Source organism: Lolium rigidum, chromosome 1 (assembly GCF_022539505.1).
Source record: "Lolium rigidum isolate FL_2022 chromosome 1, APGP_CSIRO_Lrig_0.1, whole genome shotgun sequence".
Lineage (NCBI taxonomy): Eukaryota > Viridiplantae > Streptophyta > Magnoliopsida > Poales > Poaceae > Lolium > Lolium rigidum.
In genome coordinates this window covers 314,217,051-314,235,719 of record NC_061508.1, presented here as the reverse complement: position 1 = coordinate 314,235,719, position 18,669 = coordinate 314,217,051, and the positions used below count along the sequence as shown (strand labels likewise).

The window sequence follows — 18,669 nt, the reverse complement described above, 5'->3', positions numbered from 1 at the left end:
CTAGCCACTTGAACCAAAAGTCCGAACTGATGGAAAGGGCTAGGCAATCCACATATACACTTCACAACACCCCCACTCGCGTGTGACGGGAGAAGAGAAAGTCAACACGTGAAAGAAGAAGAGCACACCGAAACAGGGCATCAGCGGTGGCTAAAGAGGGGGGCAACAGCAATTTTTAGGCTTAATTGCGAAAACCAGGATTTGAACTCGAGACCTGGGGCTCTGATACCATGTTAAGCTTCATGCACTAGCCACTTGAACCAAAAGTCCGAACTGATGGAAAGGGCTAGGCAATCCACATATACACTTCACAACATGTTAATGTGCACTCTGGATTGAACTTGCGTTAAGGTTTGTTGGTTGATACTTAATTCAAGTTGGGGAGATATGCTGATATTACTTGCAATATAAGCATTTTTTAAAAAAGCTTTGAAGAAACTAAAGGTACATGGATGTGGTAGAAAATTCAGATGCCCCCTATGCGTTTGTAAGTTGCAGTATGTTACTTGAATTCTTGCTGCTGATGTATGCTCTTGAATTGTTGCTGCTCCCATGTTCTGTAAGTTTGACTGTGTTTCATATGTGCTAACTGCTAAATGACAGGATATATGTTTCAAAATCTATCCATGTTTGGGCATAGTTCGTCATACCAGAAAAATATAAAGAAAGCAATTCTTTTTATTTGTGGATCTGGTATATCTTCAAATAATTATGCCGTATCACATATCATGGCATTTTAGTTTAAGCCGTTCAGATTTCATGAAATATATTTACTATTTAGTGGATCAGCTGTACCTTCAAATAGATGTGCCCTATTGCCTATCATGAAACTGTAACTTAAGCTATTTAGATTTCAATGAAATAAATCCGTTGTTTTCAAATATCATTGTTTGCATAAAATGGACGCGTGCGTTTTTAAATCAATATCAATAGATTCACCATAAAATAAGTGTGTACATTTATTATTGTAGATGTAGATATTTTTTCTTAAATATTTGGTTAAAATTAGTAGGATTTGACTTTTGACTAATATTAGACGCTTAGAGCATCTCCAGCCGCGTCCCCCAAAGCGTCCCCAAACCGCGCCGGATTGAGCGTTTGGGGGACGTGTTTTGTTCGTGCCGCCTTTGGGGGACGTCGCTCCCCAGCCGCGTCCCCCCAAACACCGCCCCCAAACATTTAAAATACTTCTTTTTAACATAGAACCATTTATCAAATATAGCATATGAATAAAAATGTTTGCGAAGACTGTTTTCAAATTAAATTACAACAAACAATAACACAAGTAAACAAATATAATAAATAGGAGTAGATGCTACATCAAGGTGCCACGGTATTTCCTTTGATCCTCCACAAATGCTCAACGAGATCAGCTTGAAGTTGCTCATGCACATTGCTGTCACGGATCTCTGCGTGCATCGCGAGAAAATCAGCAAAATCTGCAGGCAACTCATGATCAACCTCCGCAAGAGGGCCTTCACAGTCATAGGGACCAACATGTGACCTAGCATGATTCTCGCGGTCATCCTCGATGATCATGTTGTGCATGATCACACAAGCCTGCATCACCTCCCACATTTGGTCGTGAGACCAGCTTAGAGCAGGTACCGGACAATGGCAAATTGTGCTTGAAGCACACCAAATGCCCGCTCGACATCCTTCCTGCAAGCCTCCTGTCGCGTAGCAAAGTGAGAATTCTTCAGACCTGATGGATTCAAGATTGTTTTGACAAAAGTGGCCCATTTTGGATATATACCATCGGCTAGATAATAGCCTTTGGTATATTCGTGGCCATTGATCTCATAGTTGCATGGTGGAGCATGCCCTTCCACTAGTCTGCTGAACACCGGAGACTGCTGCAACACGTTGATGTCATTGTGTGATCCCACCATGCCAAAGAAAGAATGCCAAATCCACAGGTCATAATCTGCCACAGCTTCAAGCACCACACTGCAATATCCATGACGGCCTTTGTATATACCTTGCCAAGCAAACAGACAGTTCTTCCATGCCCAGTGCATGCAATCGATGCTTCCAAGCATTCCAGGAAATCCTCTGGCAGCATTTTGTGCCATGATCCTTGCAGTCTCTTCCTTAGTTGGCCCTCTCAAATAGTATTTGTCAAACTTTCCCACCACAGCTCGGCAAAACTTGTACATGCACTCAATGGCAGTAGACTCACTCATGCGAAGGTAGTCGTCCTGTGTATCGGCAGGTGCTCCGTATGCAAGCATCCTCATGGCGGCGGTGCACTTCTGAATCGACGAGAACCCGAGAACGCCTACAGCGTCGAGCTTGAGCTTGAAGTAGGGGTCGAACTCTCGAACGCCGTGGAGGATATTCATGAACAGCCCCTTGCTCATCCTGTACCGGCGCCGAAAATTGTCGGCATGTGTTGCGTCGTCGGCGAAGTAGTCGTTGTGTAGCATGGCATGCCCCTCCATCCTCTGCCGGGGCTTCGACTTCCTTCTTCCCGACCTTGATCCTCCACGGCGCGGCCTCTTTCTCTTCTCCGCCTCAGCGTCAAGCATGTCCTGGAAGGACGCGATGATCAGCAAATGCTCCCGCAGGTTGTCGTCGAAGGCTTGCTCGTCCTCCAGCAGCAGGGCAACCATCTCATCGTCGCTGTCCATGGCTAAAGCAAAATCAATGGTTAAAATTGCGCCGAGGTAGACGACGCAACAAACAGCGGCCAATCGCGCCTACCTGGCAAGTCGTCGAGCACCTTCTGTGCGCGGAGGTGGGGCGGATTTGACGGCGCGTTCTGGGACGCGCTGGTGACGCGGCGGCGGCGGCACGACCGGCGGGAGCCCCAGCCGCGACAACGGTGCCAACTCTTAGCAGAGATCAGACGCCCAACCGGCCGGGAAATCCAGCGGCGGCGGTGGGGTGGGAGGCGCGGGAACGAAGGAGCGACGAGAAAAGAGGCGCGAACCAACGGTTTATGCAAATAGTCGCCGACATGTGGGAGCCCGCCTCGCTTTTCGGTGTGTCCGGCGTCCCCGGTGCGTCCCCTGTGGGACGGGGATGGGCTCGGGGCGCCGAACACCGTATCGGGCCGCGCCGGACAAAAATAGGCTTTGGGGGACACGGCTGGAACGCATTTTTTGTCCGGCGCGCCCCAAATCCCTTTGGGGGACGCTTTGGGGGACGCGGCTGGAGATGCTCTTAAATTTTAGGATGGAGGAAGTAGTATAAAAGTCCGTGCAAGAGATAGCTAAACTAGCCCATTAGCTGTTTTCTCTTTAATCAAAGCAACTTGCAGTATTCAACTGACCAACAACATCACTAGTTTGAAAACTGCACCATCCGGTCACTCATCTTTCCCCTGGGGAAGGGCCTGTACTGTACTTGTTTATCATGCTATTTGGACTCCACTAGGTGCCTGCAACTGTATAATAGGTGAAGTAACACACGGTTACATGTGCGCGCACCGTGAAGCTCACTCAAAGTTGGATCTGAACTTTGAAGAACTTTCTTAAATATTGCCACCTTCTTTCCAGGAAAATGCCTTTCCAGCTCACAGATCACCCACATAGCTACACCGAGAACTCACCCTGCCCAGACATGTCCTCCTGCATTCCAAGAAAGCCTCAATTCACACAACCTAGTACATGAAACACTTGCAAAAATTCTCTCAGAGCTGCTAAGAACTCGGGGCTTCTAATGGCGGACCCATTGACTGCAGTTGTCGCAATAGGATGGGGCATGAAAGCCGTAGGGTGGGTTGCCTCGCCCGTCATCTCTGATCTGTTCAAGAAAGCATCCTCGTATCTTGGTTTTGATGCATCGGAGAAGCTGAGCGAACTTGAGCCAAAGATTTTATTGCTGGAGCGGGTGATGGGGGCGGTTGAGGGGAGTCCTTGCAGGCCTCGTTTGGAGGGACTGTACAACAAACTTAAATCTGCTTTCTACGAAGCAGAGGACATCTTGGATGATGTTGAGTATTACCGACTGGAGAAGAAGATACAAGATGACAGGCTCAAGTCAGAGGTCGCCGGGCCTTCACGTCGCTTGAAGCAGATCTGGTCTGCCATGGCGACGAGCTCTCCACTAAAACATCAGGTCCTTCCCTCTCTCTATATATGTTTGTATTTATCTTGGTTCCAGAAGTTTTCATATGCAAAAGTATTACTCCTTCCATCCATAGTACTCCCTCCGTTCTTAAATAAGTGGACATCTAGTCTTAAACTTTGTTCATGAAAGAGTGTACTTCTATGTTTTCAATGCATATTAAATTAGCAAAAAATGTTTCTCTCTCATCATATGGAAATCAAACCCAATAATATTCAGCAGATGTTATCTTAATTTTATACATGCACTTAGCCTATTGGATATGAAATAATTAAAGAAGAGAGAGATGTTAGTTGCATCTTCCCAATGCAATTTTTCAAGCCTTTTGCTAATCTACCTTGAAAATCCTGCACGTCCACTTATTTGTGGACGGAGTGAGTAAGTGTATGTGTCAAGGCTTTAGTTCAATTTTATTCAAAACTAAGCTAAAGCCATGATACTTATTATAGACTGGAGGAAATACATCAGAAAATGTTCGTATTGCTATCACCGAGCCTTTGATTTTTCTGGATTATTTGGAGCACACTGACTTCACACCTCCGCGGCCATAACCTTCCCTGCAAAAAGCGCCAACAACAAAAATTTGCTTGAGTACATGACCATATCGATAACTAGCACAAGCGACATGTCGGAGCTAGCAGGTAAGGGTTTGGTTCAATAGAATTCAATGGATCTGTGCTAATCTAGACTGGCCCCCCTTCGTTTGGGCTTCTAGAGTGGCTTTTAGGTTCCCCGCCGGAGAAGCCCAAAAGAAGTGTGTGTTTATGGCGAGCTTTTCCTCACAGCGAATTTTACTTATAGTGTATATTTGGCGGCCTGGAGAAGCCTCTAGAGGATGCTTCCCGAGCTTTTCAATAGTGAACCCGAATCGGTACCTCGTAATACCCATATTTTTCGTCCAAATTACCGCAGGAGTGCCACCGCACGGCGAAACGTTTTCCTCTCTATTCGCGTATTTTGGCCCAAACTGGCCCGAATTTTTCATGTTTTGCTCGAATTTTGTGGAAGTGTAGCTGAGACATACTTGTGCACACTCTAACTTTTAACAGTTTTGCTACTATTTGACCTTTGGCTATGTTAAACAATTTATACAAGGGCAATATAGACATCACCTCATAAGCCCAAAAGAAGGAGACGCACAGTTTTTGGGAGCTTCTCCCCACCGTAGCTTATCTCCACCGATTTTCATAAGCTTGCTTCTCCATAAGCATAAGCTCAAAAGAAGGGAACCTAATTTGCTTCTCATAACAATTTATCACTTAGTCACATCTCATAGTTTTGTATCGATAAACCCATTGACTTATTTTGCTGCCTTAAATACTCCTATTTGTTGCGAAAAGGTTCATCCATCTATTAATAATCGTGAACAGCAGTAAAAAGTTACTTCTAGCTTAACAAGGGGTATCATGCCATCAAACATAACAGCTGCTATCTTGGCAAATAGGAACATCCCATGAACATACAATTATTTCTAGCTTGGCAAAGGGTAATTTCCCATCTACAGACAGTTACTTCTAGCATCCCCTCAAAAAGACAGTTACTTCCAGCTTAGTACATACACAAATGAACCACAATCCCGTTTCCAATATTGAATCTAAAAATACTACAGCACTAATCCTCCAAGAAACTAAAGTGAGCCAAAAAATCATACACTGACATCTAGAACAATAAAGTGACCATGAACTCGTCAAGTAGAAGAAAAACAACCTCTCCTATGCACGGTAAAACCTATGATAATCCTGCCACACACAAAAATTGTTGGTGGGTCAGTGGGTGAGATAAATTAGAACGACACGATGGGGGAAAACTAATCTAAATCGCAATTGATAGATCTGCAGTTGTTAACTGCTACGGAACAAGCAACAATTTTTCTATGAATCAGCCAACAAATTTTCTAAATATAAACCAAAATTGGTTGGAAAATAAACTTGACATGCAGAGTTGACAGATATATAGCTATCGCGTTCGTGAGTCCGCGAGAAAGGATCTATGGCGGGGCGAGAGCACCTCAGCCTCACCTATCTCCGGCGAGTCCGCGAGCAAGGATCTATGGCGGGTTGACGGCAAATCAAGACGAGCTACCACCAGCGGAACCCCTTCCACGCCCACCAGCGTCGAAGACCCTCCCTTCGCCTCCCGCGCGCGCGGACGGCAGCAGCCATGCCCTCCCACGGCTGGCGCGCTGCCGGTAGAGCCATTACCCTCTTCTTGCTCGCGCCCGGCCACCTGGGCCCTCCACCGCACGCGGCACCCAGGACCATCCGCCCGATCTTGCCTCCCCTGCCTCGCTACACCATCGGCCGCCACCTTGGAGCTTGGACGAGGCACACACTCACCGTAGTTGCTCGGCCGTGACAGATTCTAGCTCGAGGAGGCGATCGGAGATTGGGTGCAGCAAAGGGGCGTGTCGGCCAGTGTGGAGGCCAGGCAGCTCGCTGGAGGCCGGTGATGGGTTCAGGGCGGGGCGTGCCAACGGCGGGTGTGCGGGGCAGGGCTCGCCGATGGCTGCAGATGGATGTCGGACGGGCGCGGCGGTGGCCGGAAATGGGTGCGAGGCGCGCCGCGGGTTGGTAGTGGGTGGAGATTTCGATCGTGGACTAATAAGTGCGAGGGAGCGCGGGCCGCCCGATCATCATCGCGCGGACGCGAAGCTTGAGCACGCGGTAGGCTAGATAGTGGTCAGCCGGTTAATAGATATTGGGTTATATAATTTCCGCAGTATAAAGGGTATAATAGAGGCGCACTTAACCCACGTCAACCGAATTATTTTGATGGTTAGATCTAAAATTTACAGCTAAAATTAGCACAATATTATTCATAAGTAACCTATTTGACACGTCAAAGGAGTATATGTTTGACATGAGATATATTAAAAAGAGATCACAGATCGTATTGTAAAAAACAAATACTCCCTCTAATTCATATTATTTGCCACTAGTATGGATGTATTTAAAATTAATATATGGCTAGATACATCTATTTTAATATCAACTAATATGGATGGAAGTATCACATTGGACTCTCATATTTAATCTATCACCGTAGGTGGACTCTCATATCTAATCATCCGTTAGAAATAAAAACATGGACGGTAGAAAGATCATGAGGATTGAGGAGGCAGGGAATTAAGCAATCAGGTCCATATTTCAACAAAAAAAAAAGCAATCAGTTCCAGCAGCTGCATCTGCTAAATAAAACAACCGTGCACGCTAGCTACGTCGGAGTTGTATAGAAAAAAAAAAACTTGCTGGAACGTGGTCGTTTTGGATGAAGAAATAAAACATCCAACCAGGCTGGAACCGTTGGGCAAGGCTAAAGATTCTAAAATATTTAGTTCTTTGCAAAAGAAATGAGATGTGTAACTGCGTGGTATGTATTATTTAGTCCAGACAAATTGTAACTTTATTTCATTAAAACACTCACAAAATGCTTACAAAAGTTTTGAGTAGCTGAACTTCGTGGTTGAAGAAGTCATCACATTACTCGGACTATTGTCGGAAACATCCCTTAGACCGAAAAATATTTTCTTAGATATACAAGAGGGGCTAAATCACAGCATATTTTCCCAAGCAACGAGAATGTCCACCCACTGAATAGATATTTCGGCCAAATGAGACACATGACGTAAAAACCTAGATTTTGATCACCAATGAACATTACAACCACCCTATTAACAATCCAATCACAAATTGGCTCTTAAGACAACTACATTTCTGATTTGAGTAAAACCATTCTACATACGTATAAGATTGATATGGTTGACACGATGTGGCTGTCCATATGTACAACTATTTGTTCCGGTTTTATAGTAGATGAGAAAGAGGATACCAAAAGTGTGCATATTTATGGCTGTTTCTCAAGATTTTACGATTTTTGTCAAAAGAGGTAGCACAATTCAATCCATATATAACAAAATTTAATATTTTAATTTGCACCAAATTCTTGGTGACTACAACCATATTAATTCTAACAACATTCATACATTTTCAAATGCTGCCCTCTCATTTGCGAGGGCCACCGTGTTAGTTTCCATTCAAAGCAATATAAATGCTAGCGAAGTTCATAAATTTTGTTATATATGTTCACTTTATCTTTTGTTTATGTAGGAAAATGTTTCGTCACATCTAGGTTTCAGGCCAGGTCATATTTTTTAATAGGTTGACAATCAAGTTTTTCTACATTGTGCATATGTGTACTTTTTCGCCGGTGTTAGCTATTGCTTTGTGTTATTTGACGAAGTTAAATGCGAATAATACATGGATACAAAATTTCCTTAGTTGCTTCTAAGGGAATAACAAAAATCTTTTTGCACCGTCGCCTTGCCACCCTATACCGAAATCAATCATGGATGTGCCTTTAATCCCATGGGATCCACCGAACAAACAACACCACGTGGCCTCAACAGTTCTTGGCGCACCACCATAATAGGAGGCAGGCCTTATTCTGACATCAGAATGTCACCGCCGCCTTAATATTCCAACAATGACACACACGCGCGCGCGCGCGCGCACACACACACACAGTAACGGAACCTTCTTGTCGGCGTGAGGCCGGGGTCTGCCACATGTCGAAGGTTTGAAAGGCCATCGGAGGCAGGGTGGGACACCAGCGTCACCGACGCAGAGGACAAAGAACATAAACGCCTCTGGTCGTTTTCCTTGTCTCCTATGCTCTTACCTGTTCGGTGGGTAATCCAATGGTTATGTTCACCATATTCTTGATGTTGTGAATAATCATATAAAATTTTATTCGTCTTCTCTAAACTATTTGAAAACACAACTATACGACTTCGGCACATGTATTATACGATTTCTCATGCATTCTATAAGCAAATTATGCAGAACACAACAAATAACATGCTATGAATGATACTATCTTCAAAGAGAGAGGAGAAAACTGAAAAATAGAAGCTGTAAAAAACATGGAGATGTGATCTCCACTAGCTTTAGTGCAAATGAAGCTACATAAATGAACTTCCTTGGTTTTTTATGTGTGTGTGTCTACGTACAATGGTTTCTCAAGTGCCATCTTGTTTTGCAGGAGAGTGGTATGTCAAAAGTTAAGTTGAAAAAGAAGCTAGACAAAATAGAAGAGATCATAAATGATGCATGCAAAGTTTTGGAACTGATGAACTTGCCAAGCATAAGTGGTGCAAACCAGACCCATGTTGTTGCTGCCAACTCACGATGTAGCGTCACTACTTCACGACCTCTATCAAAGATAATCGGACGAGATGAAGATTGCGATAAAATCGTAGCAATGCTTCATGAGAAGGAAGAACATAGTCAGCCTGACACCAATAGTGCTCCATGTTATTCTGTTGTTGGCATTCATGGCATCAGCGGTTCTGGGAAATCAACCCTTGCGCAACTTGTGTGTGCCCGTGAGAAAAAGGATGTCCATTTTGACCTTGTAATGTGGGTTCATGTTTCTCAGGATTTTGGTGTGGATGCCATTTACATGGAGATGTTTGAGGCTGCTACAGGTACTTCATGCCCTCAACTGAGAAATCGTGACACCTTACAAGATATGTTGGAGGAAAAACTACATGGAAAACGTTTCCTTTTGGTACTAGATGATGTTTGGTACAATATTAGAGATGTAGCACAGTCTGAAAGTCTGCAACAGATACTTTCGCCACTGCAGGCTGGAGAGGCGGGAAGCAAGATCCTGGTGACTAGTCGAACTGAAGATGCGTTGTTAGCTCTGGGTGCCACGAAGCAGAGATGTATTCCCATATCAGTCCTAGATGAAAATGTCTTCTGCAATTTGCTCATGCACTATGCACTCCATGGCGTACCTGCTGATGACCATGCTCGTAGAACACTGGGAGACATTGGGAAAGATATTGCAAAAAAGCTGAAGGGATCACCTCTAGCAGCCAGAATAGTTGGAGGACAACTGCATATAAGGCAAAACGTCGAATTCTGGAGAAGCATTCGTGATCGGGACCTTTTGAACGAGACGATGGGAGCACTGTGGTGGAGCTACCATCATCTTCGTGAGCAGGTCAAGCGATGCTTTGCTTTCTGCAGTATTTTTCCTCGAAGACATTTGTTGGTACGTCACGAGTTAGTAAAGCTATGGGTTGCAGAAGGGTTTGCTAGATTGACTAGTGAAGGGGAGGATATGGAAGATGTTTGCCAGGAATACTTTGATGAACTAGTGTCAGCCTCGTTTCTGCAACTTAGAGCAAAGGAATATCCCCATAGTAACGACTACTATTTAGTTCATGATCTGTTGCATGATTTAGCGGAGAAGGCCGCTGGAAGCGACTGTTTCAGAATCGAAAATAGTTTGAAACTGCAAGGAAAATACCCAGCAGTGGAAGTTCCTCCAAACGTCCGACATATCTTTGTTCAGATCTATGATGAAGAATTGATTATTAAGAAGATATGCCAATTGTACAACTTACGGACTCTGATCATTGGTAGTGTATATAATCTTGAAACAGTTGGGGAGCAAGTCTTGAAGTGTATGTTTAAGAGGCTAAAGAAGTTGCGTGTACTTACCATAATTGCCAAAGATTTTATAGGTTCTGACGTCTCCTCAGACGTGGCAGTCCCAGCATGTATTGGTCAATTAAGGCACCTAAGATATCTTGCTTTTCGGCCTGTTTTTTTTCGAGCTACAGGTCGGAGGATGATTTTACCAGCCACTTTTGCAAAGCTATGCCACATGCAGATTCTAGATTTTGGTTGGATTGAGAAAGTGGTGTTTTCCTCTTGTGAAGATATTTGTAGCCTCGTTAACTTGCGGCATGTAATCTGCTTCGGAGATGTGGATCTTGGAAGCTTCGGCAGTCTGACATCACTCCGAACGATGGCAGCCTTTAATGTAAAAAGGGAACAAGGCCACGAGTTAAAGCAACTCGAGAACCTAAACAAGCTTCGCGGACAGCTGTTGATCAGTGGCCTGGAAAAGGTTGAAAGCAAGGTGGAAGCTCTGGAGGCTAATCTGGCCAGTAAGGAAGGGCTCAGTACACTGAAACTGTCCTGGAAGTGGGGTGGTGAAGCGAGTCCAGAAGTTCAGGCAGAGGTACTAGAGGGTCTTTGCCCACCCAAGGATCTTAAATCACTGATTATCGAAGGTTACGAAGGCTCGACGTATCCAAGTTGGATGCACAACGGTGGCCCAAAGCACGTGAACCATCTCCAGCTTTCAATGTGCACCCAACCTGGTCCTGAACTTGTTGGATTTTGCGCTCATCTCCATGAGCTCACGATTGAGTGGTGCAGCTGGGACGCCTTGCCAGATTACATGGAGCACCTGACGTCACTGCAGACGCTGCACATCACGTACTGCCAGAATATTCAGTTACTTCCAGCACTACCGCAGTCTCTTGCGCGCTTAGACCTGACAGGCTGCAGTAAGGTGTCGTTGGGCTCGTGTTGCATGGAGCGCCTGACATCACTGCAGACGCTAATGATTTCTTCTTGCGACAGTATTCTGTCGCTTCCAACACTGCCTCAGTCTATTAAGGACTTCAAACTCCGTACCGACAGTGAGGTGTTGCTGAGTTCGTGCAGAACAGCTGGAGATCCAGATTGGCAAAAGATTAAGCACATTCCGTCCGTATCAATAGGTAAATCAAGTATAATATCATTTTGCGTGTTCCCATAACATTATTATTGATTCCCGTATCAAGAGATGGTATGATTGTTTCTCAATCTGTTTTCTAGGCAACAATATGGAAAATGAAAAAACTGCGATGAAAATGGGAGTTGTACAAGACCAGAAGGAAGCGGAAAAGATAGTTGATCGTCACTTTTTCATGTGACGTCCTACTGCGTCAAGTCGTAACCATTGAACCTGCCTGAGAGCATCTCCACTCGTCTCCCCACAGAGCCCCCACGGCCACTTTTTTCCATCCGGACGGCGAAATTCGGCCCAGTCGCGCCCCCGGTTCCTCGTTTTGGTCCGGATTTGGGCCTATTTTCATCCGGCGATCCCACGCCATCCCCGACCCCCCGGGGAGCGCTCGGGGACTCCGGATGAAGCTAAACCAACCACCCACGCCCACGTGTCTCCTCTTTCGTCCGGATTCCCCGAGCCATCCTCTTTTTTCCCGAGAAACGCCGCTTGGGGAGCACACGACTGGGAAACTACTCCTCCCCGCGCCAAATCTTCCTCCAATCCGGACGAAAATTTCTCCGGATTTGGGCGTGGGGAGCGCCAACGAGTGGGGATGCTCTGAGTGAACTGTTGCTCCACTCATCAGCTACACACGGTGCAAAACTTGATGTATGCCATATGGCCTTTAATAACTTGAGCACCGAATTCCAGTTTTTTAAATACTGTAATAATGTTGTGAAACCATGAACACTGAGCTTAGGTGAGCGTGCTCGCCTTCTTCCACGCCGGGCAGCGAGGGCCCAGGCCGAAGCCCATGTGATGCGGCATTCCCAGCTCATGCATCATGTCCAACTCCTCGTCAGCAGCGTCCAGCTACGAGGCAGACTTCACATAAGGCCGCCTTCCTAGGCAAATTCCACATCCGTAATAGAGCTGATAATTTCATATGGAGTCTTGTAGCCGTGTATGGTGCTGCCCAGGAAGCTCATAAGGCCGCCTTCCTACGCGAGTTGGTGAATCTAGCAAAGGAAAACCCTCACCCTATTCTCATAGGGGGATTTTAATTTGCTGAGATTTCCATGCCGAAGAGCAGAGGTAGTTTTGACAATCATTGACCTTTCCTGTTCAATGCGGTCATAGACAGCTTGGATTTGAGGGAGGTGTCAATGACTGCGGACAATTTACTTGGGCTAACAATCTTCCAGAGCCAACATATGAAAAGCTAAATCGCGTACTAATGGATACCGACTGGGAATTGAAATTTCCAATGGTGACGGTACGCGCGCTAGAACGTATTGTTGGGTTCTCGGATCATGCTCCCATATTATTATCCACTGGTTTACCTAGACCTCCGAATAACCGCCGTTTTGAAATTTGAACTCGGTTGGCTGAATCGAGAAGGTTTTCAAACCATGGTTAAAAAGGTATGGGATAGGCCGGTTGTGGGTGTGTCTCCGATACAGAGGTGGAATAACAAAATGCGTGCGGTCCGCAAACACCTCTGTGGTTGGGCACGACATACAACTGGCATTCTTAGAAAAGAAAAACAGCGACTCTCATCTATTATAGATGACCTCGAAGCTAAAGCAGAAGTTAGACCGCTTTCCGCACAAGAGATTGAGCAAAAAAGCCAATCAAACGCGGAAATCGCAAAACTTCTGCGCGAAGAGGAGCTGAAATGGTACCAACGATCTAAGGCCCAATTTATTACGGAAGGAGATTCGAATACAAGGTACTTCCATTGTGTGGCCAATGGCGAGACACGGGAAGAAGCTTATTCGTACTCTCGTTCGGGATGAGGGTACGATTGAGGGTCATGAGCAGCTAAAGTCGTTTATTACAAGTTATTACAAAGGGCTTTTTGGTGCTCCGGAGGAAAGCAATTTCTCGTTGGATGAGACAAGAACGGAGGATATCCCCCAAGTCTCTCAAGCGGAGAATAATTTTCTCACTTCGCCTTACTCTGAGGAGGAAGTAAGAAAAGCTGTCTTCCAAATGGAGCATAATAAAGCCCCTGGCCCTGATGGTTTCCCAGCTGAATTTTATCAATCTTTCTGGGATGTCATCAAGGCTGATTTGCTGGCTCTTTTTACGGATTTGCATGCTGGGCAACTAGAGCTTTTTAGGCTCAACTTTGGTGAAACTAGATGATACCCCGCGCGTTGCTGCGGGATCATTAGACAACTTAAAATAAAATAAACATGCAATACCAAATGTAGCATAAAAAACTCTAAAATTTTAAGTGAGACAATTTATAATAATAAAAGTAACAAATATCATGGTACATATAGTTGGAATTTCCCTATAGCACATTCATGGGCTACGTTCCCCATTAACTTTGTATATACACTTATAGAATGACATGCTTGAGAAATGCATAGCCAGTTCCGCTTAAACTTCATTTTGGCTGGCCTATATTGGCCATCGCCTTCTTTTAGTCTTCGCCTCAAAATTAAATGTATCTATATGAGAATTTGAATGGGACGCATCGCCTCCTTTTAGTCTTGACCTGAAAATTAAACGTAACTACATGAGAAATTAGAACGGGAGGTTGTATAGACTGAATGTATTATTTTAGCTCCCCACAAAATGGTATTTTTGTGGCAACTGGTTAAAAATGCATCATAATGTCAAGAAAAAACTAAAGTGGCATTTTTTGCAACTGATTAAAAACGAATTATAATGTCAAGAAAGAACCATATTAGTCGGATGATGTTCAGTCATTTCTAGAATGTCACCTGACCATTCAAATTTCAGCTAGGATTGTCGCCTGAAGAAAACAACATATTGTATTTGCAACACAAACATTAAGCGATCCTCACTACGCATGACAAACCTAGTGACACTTAGCCTGATGGGTTGACTCGACAGTGTCAACTGGAAATTAGTCATAGCAGGAACGAAACCAGGGGAAAAGTCACATACTTAACAAATTATCAGAATCATCAATCTGGAACTGTGGATTCAACATACTGATAGTGTTATTCTTGCATGTTATTCATAAAACCTGTAATTACATATAAATTACATAATGGAAAGCAATAGAAATAGAAGAGCACGGTTGTTACCTTATTAGGAGATGGCGCGTAGAATGGTTGTTCTTCTAGTTACAGGAACTGTGGAATTACCAGACGTGGTTTGATGGTTTCAACAACAGACTGCAATATAAGCTTCTATTTCAAGAAAAAGAAAAAGAGTACAGAGAAAGATTAGACTACTGGAGCACCTCAGATTATTCCCCATGACGACCATCTCCTGAGTATGAAGGCTGACGGGCCTACTCAATCGGCCATATGTCCACGAAGCTGTTTAAACAAACTTGACCAGTTACTGAGAGCTGGGTCAGAATTGAATCTACACTTCAGAATAAACAAACTTGACCAGTTGACCGAGAATCGGAACTTGAAATTATGAACTCAAGTTTGGGATCTCCAGATAGACTCCTACAAGCTGATCTCAAAAGAGAATATAAAAAGGACCCTCCCTGAATGTAGAGCCCATGACGATTCCACTCATTAGGCTGAGAGGACGGATAGCCTCTCCAAGTCTCCAACTTACAACGAACACGCGAACGAACCTGATTTGATCAGGTAAGCGAGGCCAGTCTCCTGCTGCGCGGGACGTGCTTCTCGTGGTGTGCACCGGCGTGCATCTCCTGGCGGAGTTCGCCGGAATGGCTTGCAAATAGCGTCGCGACACCTCACCAGTTTGTGGATCCAGACGAAGGGGAAAGGAGGGAGATGGAGATCTATGGTATTGTTGTGGTGCTTTGTCTGGGCCTTTAAAAGCAAATGGAAGGCTGGTCAGCTACCCCGGATCGAATTCTGCTAGAGAGTTTGGCTGCAATTTTGGTAGAGGAGACGATTGGGAAGAGGAACACAGTAGTCGGAAAGATTTGTTAAGCCAGAAAAATAAACTGATTAATAGATGCGCCGGTAACTGAACAATTAAATGGACTTTGCTTGGGAGCGTCCAAATTGTGGCACCGCTGCGGGAAGATCAAGCAAAATGGGGTGATGTGGCAAGTTATGATTGGTCAGAGATGCTTGATGAGGTGGATAGGCTGCATGTGAAGAGAAATGGGATCACCTATTAAGAATAGAAAGAACTCAAGTTTGGGATCTCCAGATAGACTCCTACAAGCTGATCTCAAAAGAGAATATAAAAAGGACCCTCCCTGAATGCAGAGCCCATGACGATTCCACTCATTAGGCTGAGAGGACGGATAGCCTCTCCAAGTCTCCAACTTACAACGAACACGCGAACGAACCTGATTTGATCAGGTAAGCGAGGCCAGTCTCCTGCTGCGCGGGACGTGCTTCTCGTGGTGTGCACCGGCGTGCATCTCCTGGCGGAGTTCGCCGGAATGGCTTGCAAATAGCGCCGCGACACCTCACCGGCTTGTGGATCCAGACGAAGGGGAAAGGAGGGAGATGGAGATCTATGGTATTGTTGTGGTGCTTTGTCCGGGCCTTTAAAAGCAAATGGAAGGCTGGTCAGCTACCCGGATCGAATTCTGCTAGAGAGTTTGGCTGCAATTTTGGTAGAGGAGACGATTGGGAAGAGGAACACGGTAGTCGGAAAGATTTGTTAAGCCGGAAAAATAAAGCTGATTAATAGATGCGCCGGTAACTGAACAATTAAATGGACTTTGCTTGGGAGCGTCCAAATTGTGGCACCGCTGCGGGAAGATCAAGCAAAATGGGGTGATGTGGCAAGTTATGATTGGTCAGAGATGCTTGATGAGGTGGATAGGCTGCATGTGAAGAGAAATGGGATCACCTATTAAGAATAGAAAGATTATCTTATTGACCAAGGTTAATGAGGCAGAAAGGATTCAACAATACCGTCCTATTTGTCTTCTTAATGTGAGCTTTAAAATATTCACTAAAGTTGCCACGATCCGATTAAATTCGGTGGCAGATCATGTGATTAGGCCCTCTCAAACAGCTTTTATGCAAGGATGGAATATTCTGGATGGGGTTGTAGTCCTCCATGAAACTGTTCATGAATTGCATAGAAAGAAGTTGAATGGCGTCATTTTAAAGATCGACTTGAAAAAACATATGATAAGGTCAAGTGGCCCTTTTTGCAACAAACTCTCAGAATGAAAGGTTTCTCTGATGAGTGGTGTGCATTAATCAATAGTTTTATCTCAGGAGGAAGTGTTGCCATTAAAGTCAATGATGACGTGGGCAAATACTTCCAGACTAAGAAAGGACTAAGACAGGGGGATCCATTATCGCCAGTGCTATTTAATATAGTGGCTGATATGCTTGCTGTCTTGATTGAACGTGCAAAGTCTGAGGGCCAGATTGAAGGGGTTATTCCTCACCTGGTTGATGGAGGTTTGTCCATTCTTCAATATGCCGATGATACAATTCTTTTTATGGATCATGACATAGACAAGGCTCGGAACCTGAAGTTAATTCTTTCTGCGTTCGAGCTTTTGTCTGGTCTGAAAATAAATTTTCATAAGAGTGAATTGTTTTGTTTTGGTGAGGCCCAAGATCATGTTACAGAGTATACTGAACTTTTCGGCTGCGGCCAAGGCCAATTTCCAATTAGGTACTTGGGAATTCCGATTCACTATCGGAGACTTACCAATGCTGAGTGGAAATTGGTTGAGGAAAGACTTCAGATTAGATTAAGTAGTTGGAAAGGTAAATTGTTGTCCTTGGGAGGAAGATTAGTTCTCATAAATGCGATACTGAGTAATATGGTACTATATATGATTTCTTTCTTCCAACTTCCCAGAGGAGTCTTAAAACGGTTGGATTATTTCCGATCAAGATTCTTCTGGCAAGGGGACTGCGAGAAGCGTAAATATCGGCTGGCTAAATGGAGTGTGCTGTGTCGGCCCAAAGATCATGGAGGACTTGGTATTCAAGACCTCCAGGTCAAAAATATAGCACTTCTCGGTAAATGGTTGTATAAACTACTTACCGAAGAGGGAAAATGGCAAACACTCCTCAAGAGGAAGTATATTGGCTCAAAGGCTTTATCTCAGGTTATTTGGAAACCAGGAGATTCACATTTTTGGGCTGGTCTTATGGAAACAAAGAAGTTTTTCTTTCCATATGGATCTTTCTCTATTAAGGATGGATCGGAAATTCGTTTCTGGGAGGATATATGGTTGGGTAACACCATGCTCCGAGAAAAGTATCCGGCATTGTACAATATAGTGCGCCACAAAAGCGATACTATCGCTAAGGTGTTGGAAGACTTCCCACCAAATGTGGATTTCAGAAGAAGTCTCATTGGTCTCAGACAAACCTCGTGGCAGGAATTGTTACAGCGTCTTGAGTTAGTTCAACTGACGCAGGGACCGGATGAATTTCGGTGGAACCTTACCGGCAATGGTACATTCTCAGTGGCTTCCATGTACAATGTTTTAATTCAGCCAGAACTCCCGGTCGATAATAATTCAAAGATTTGGAAGATGAAGATACCACTGAGAACAAAAATCTTTGCATGGTATCTTCGTCGGGGGTAATCCTTACTAAAGATAATCTTGCCAAACGCAACTGGCATGGAAGTAAAAAGTGTGTCTTACGTCATCAAGACGAGACAATTAACCACTTATTCTTCCAATGTAAGTTAGCTAGGTCTATATGGTCAGCCGTCCAAATAGGGTCTACCTTATACCCACCACGTAGTGTTGTCAATTTATTTGGCAACTGGCTCAATGGTGTGGATGTTAGGTTTAAACGTCTTATTAGGATGGGAGCGATTGCATATCTGGTCGCTATGGCTATGTAGAAATGACAAGATTTTAAATAATATTTCTTCTTCTTTTTTGCAGGTCATCTACCGATGCACGGCTTTGCTCCGCTCATGGATACCGTTGCAGCGTGTCGAGCACCGGGACCTCTTTACGGAGGTGTCTTCACGGTTGGAGGATACGGCGAGGGATATTTTCTCCCAACATGGGTGGCAGCGTGACCTTCGGCTAGATCCTCCTAGCTAGGCTTTGTTTCTGTATTTTGAACTTTATTTATCCATTTGAACACCTTTCTG

The 18,669-nt window shown here is 44.6% G+C and overlaps 1 protein-coding gene across 1 annotated transcript; it reads left to right on the top strand.

Annotated features, from left to right (window-relative positions):
* The first annotated feature begins 3,666 nt into the window (after nt 1-3,666).
* Nucleotides 3,667-11,746, top strand: LOC124684181 (putative disease resistance RPP13-like protein 1). The gene is made up of 3 exons (XM_047218561.1): nt 3,667-4,065; nt 9,115-11,390; nt 11,520-11,746. The coding sequence occupies exons 1-3, from the start codon at nt 3,667-3,669 to the stop codon at nt 11,695-11,697; spliced, it is 2,853 nt and encodes a 950-aa protein (XP_047074517.1). The 3' UTR covers nt 11,698-11,746.
* The last annotated feature ends 6,923 nt before the right edge of the window (nt 11,747-18,669 follow it).

Excerpts from the sequence above, each read along its gene's own strand:
- LOC124684181 (XM_047218561.1), top strand. The coding sequence starts at position 3,667 with ATGGCGGACCCATTGACTGCAGTTGTCGCAATAGGATGGGGCATGAAA. Across the intron at positions 4,066-9,114 it reads GCTCTCCACTAAAACATCAG|GAGAGTGGTATGTCAAAAGT; the intron begins GTCCTTCCCTCT and ends CTTGTTTTGCAG. Across the intron at positions 11,391-11,519 it reads ACGTACTGCCAGAATATTCA|TATTCTGTCGCTTCCAACAC; the intron begins GTTACTTCCAGC and ends TTCTTGCGACAG.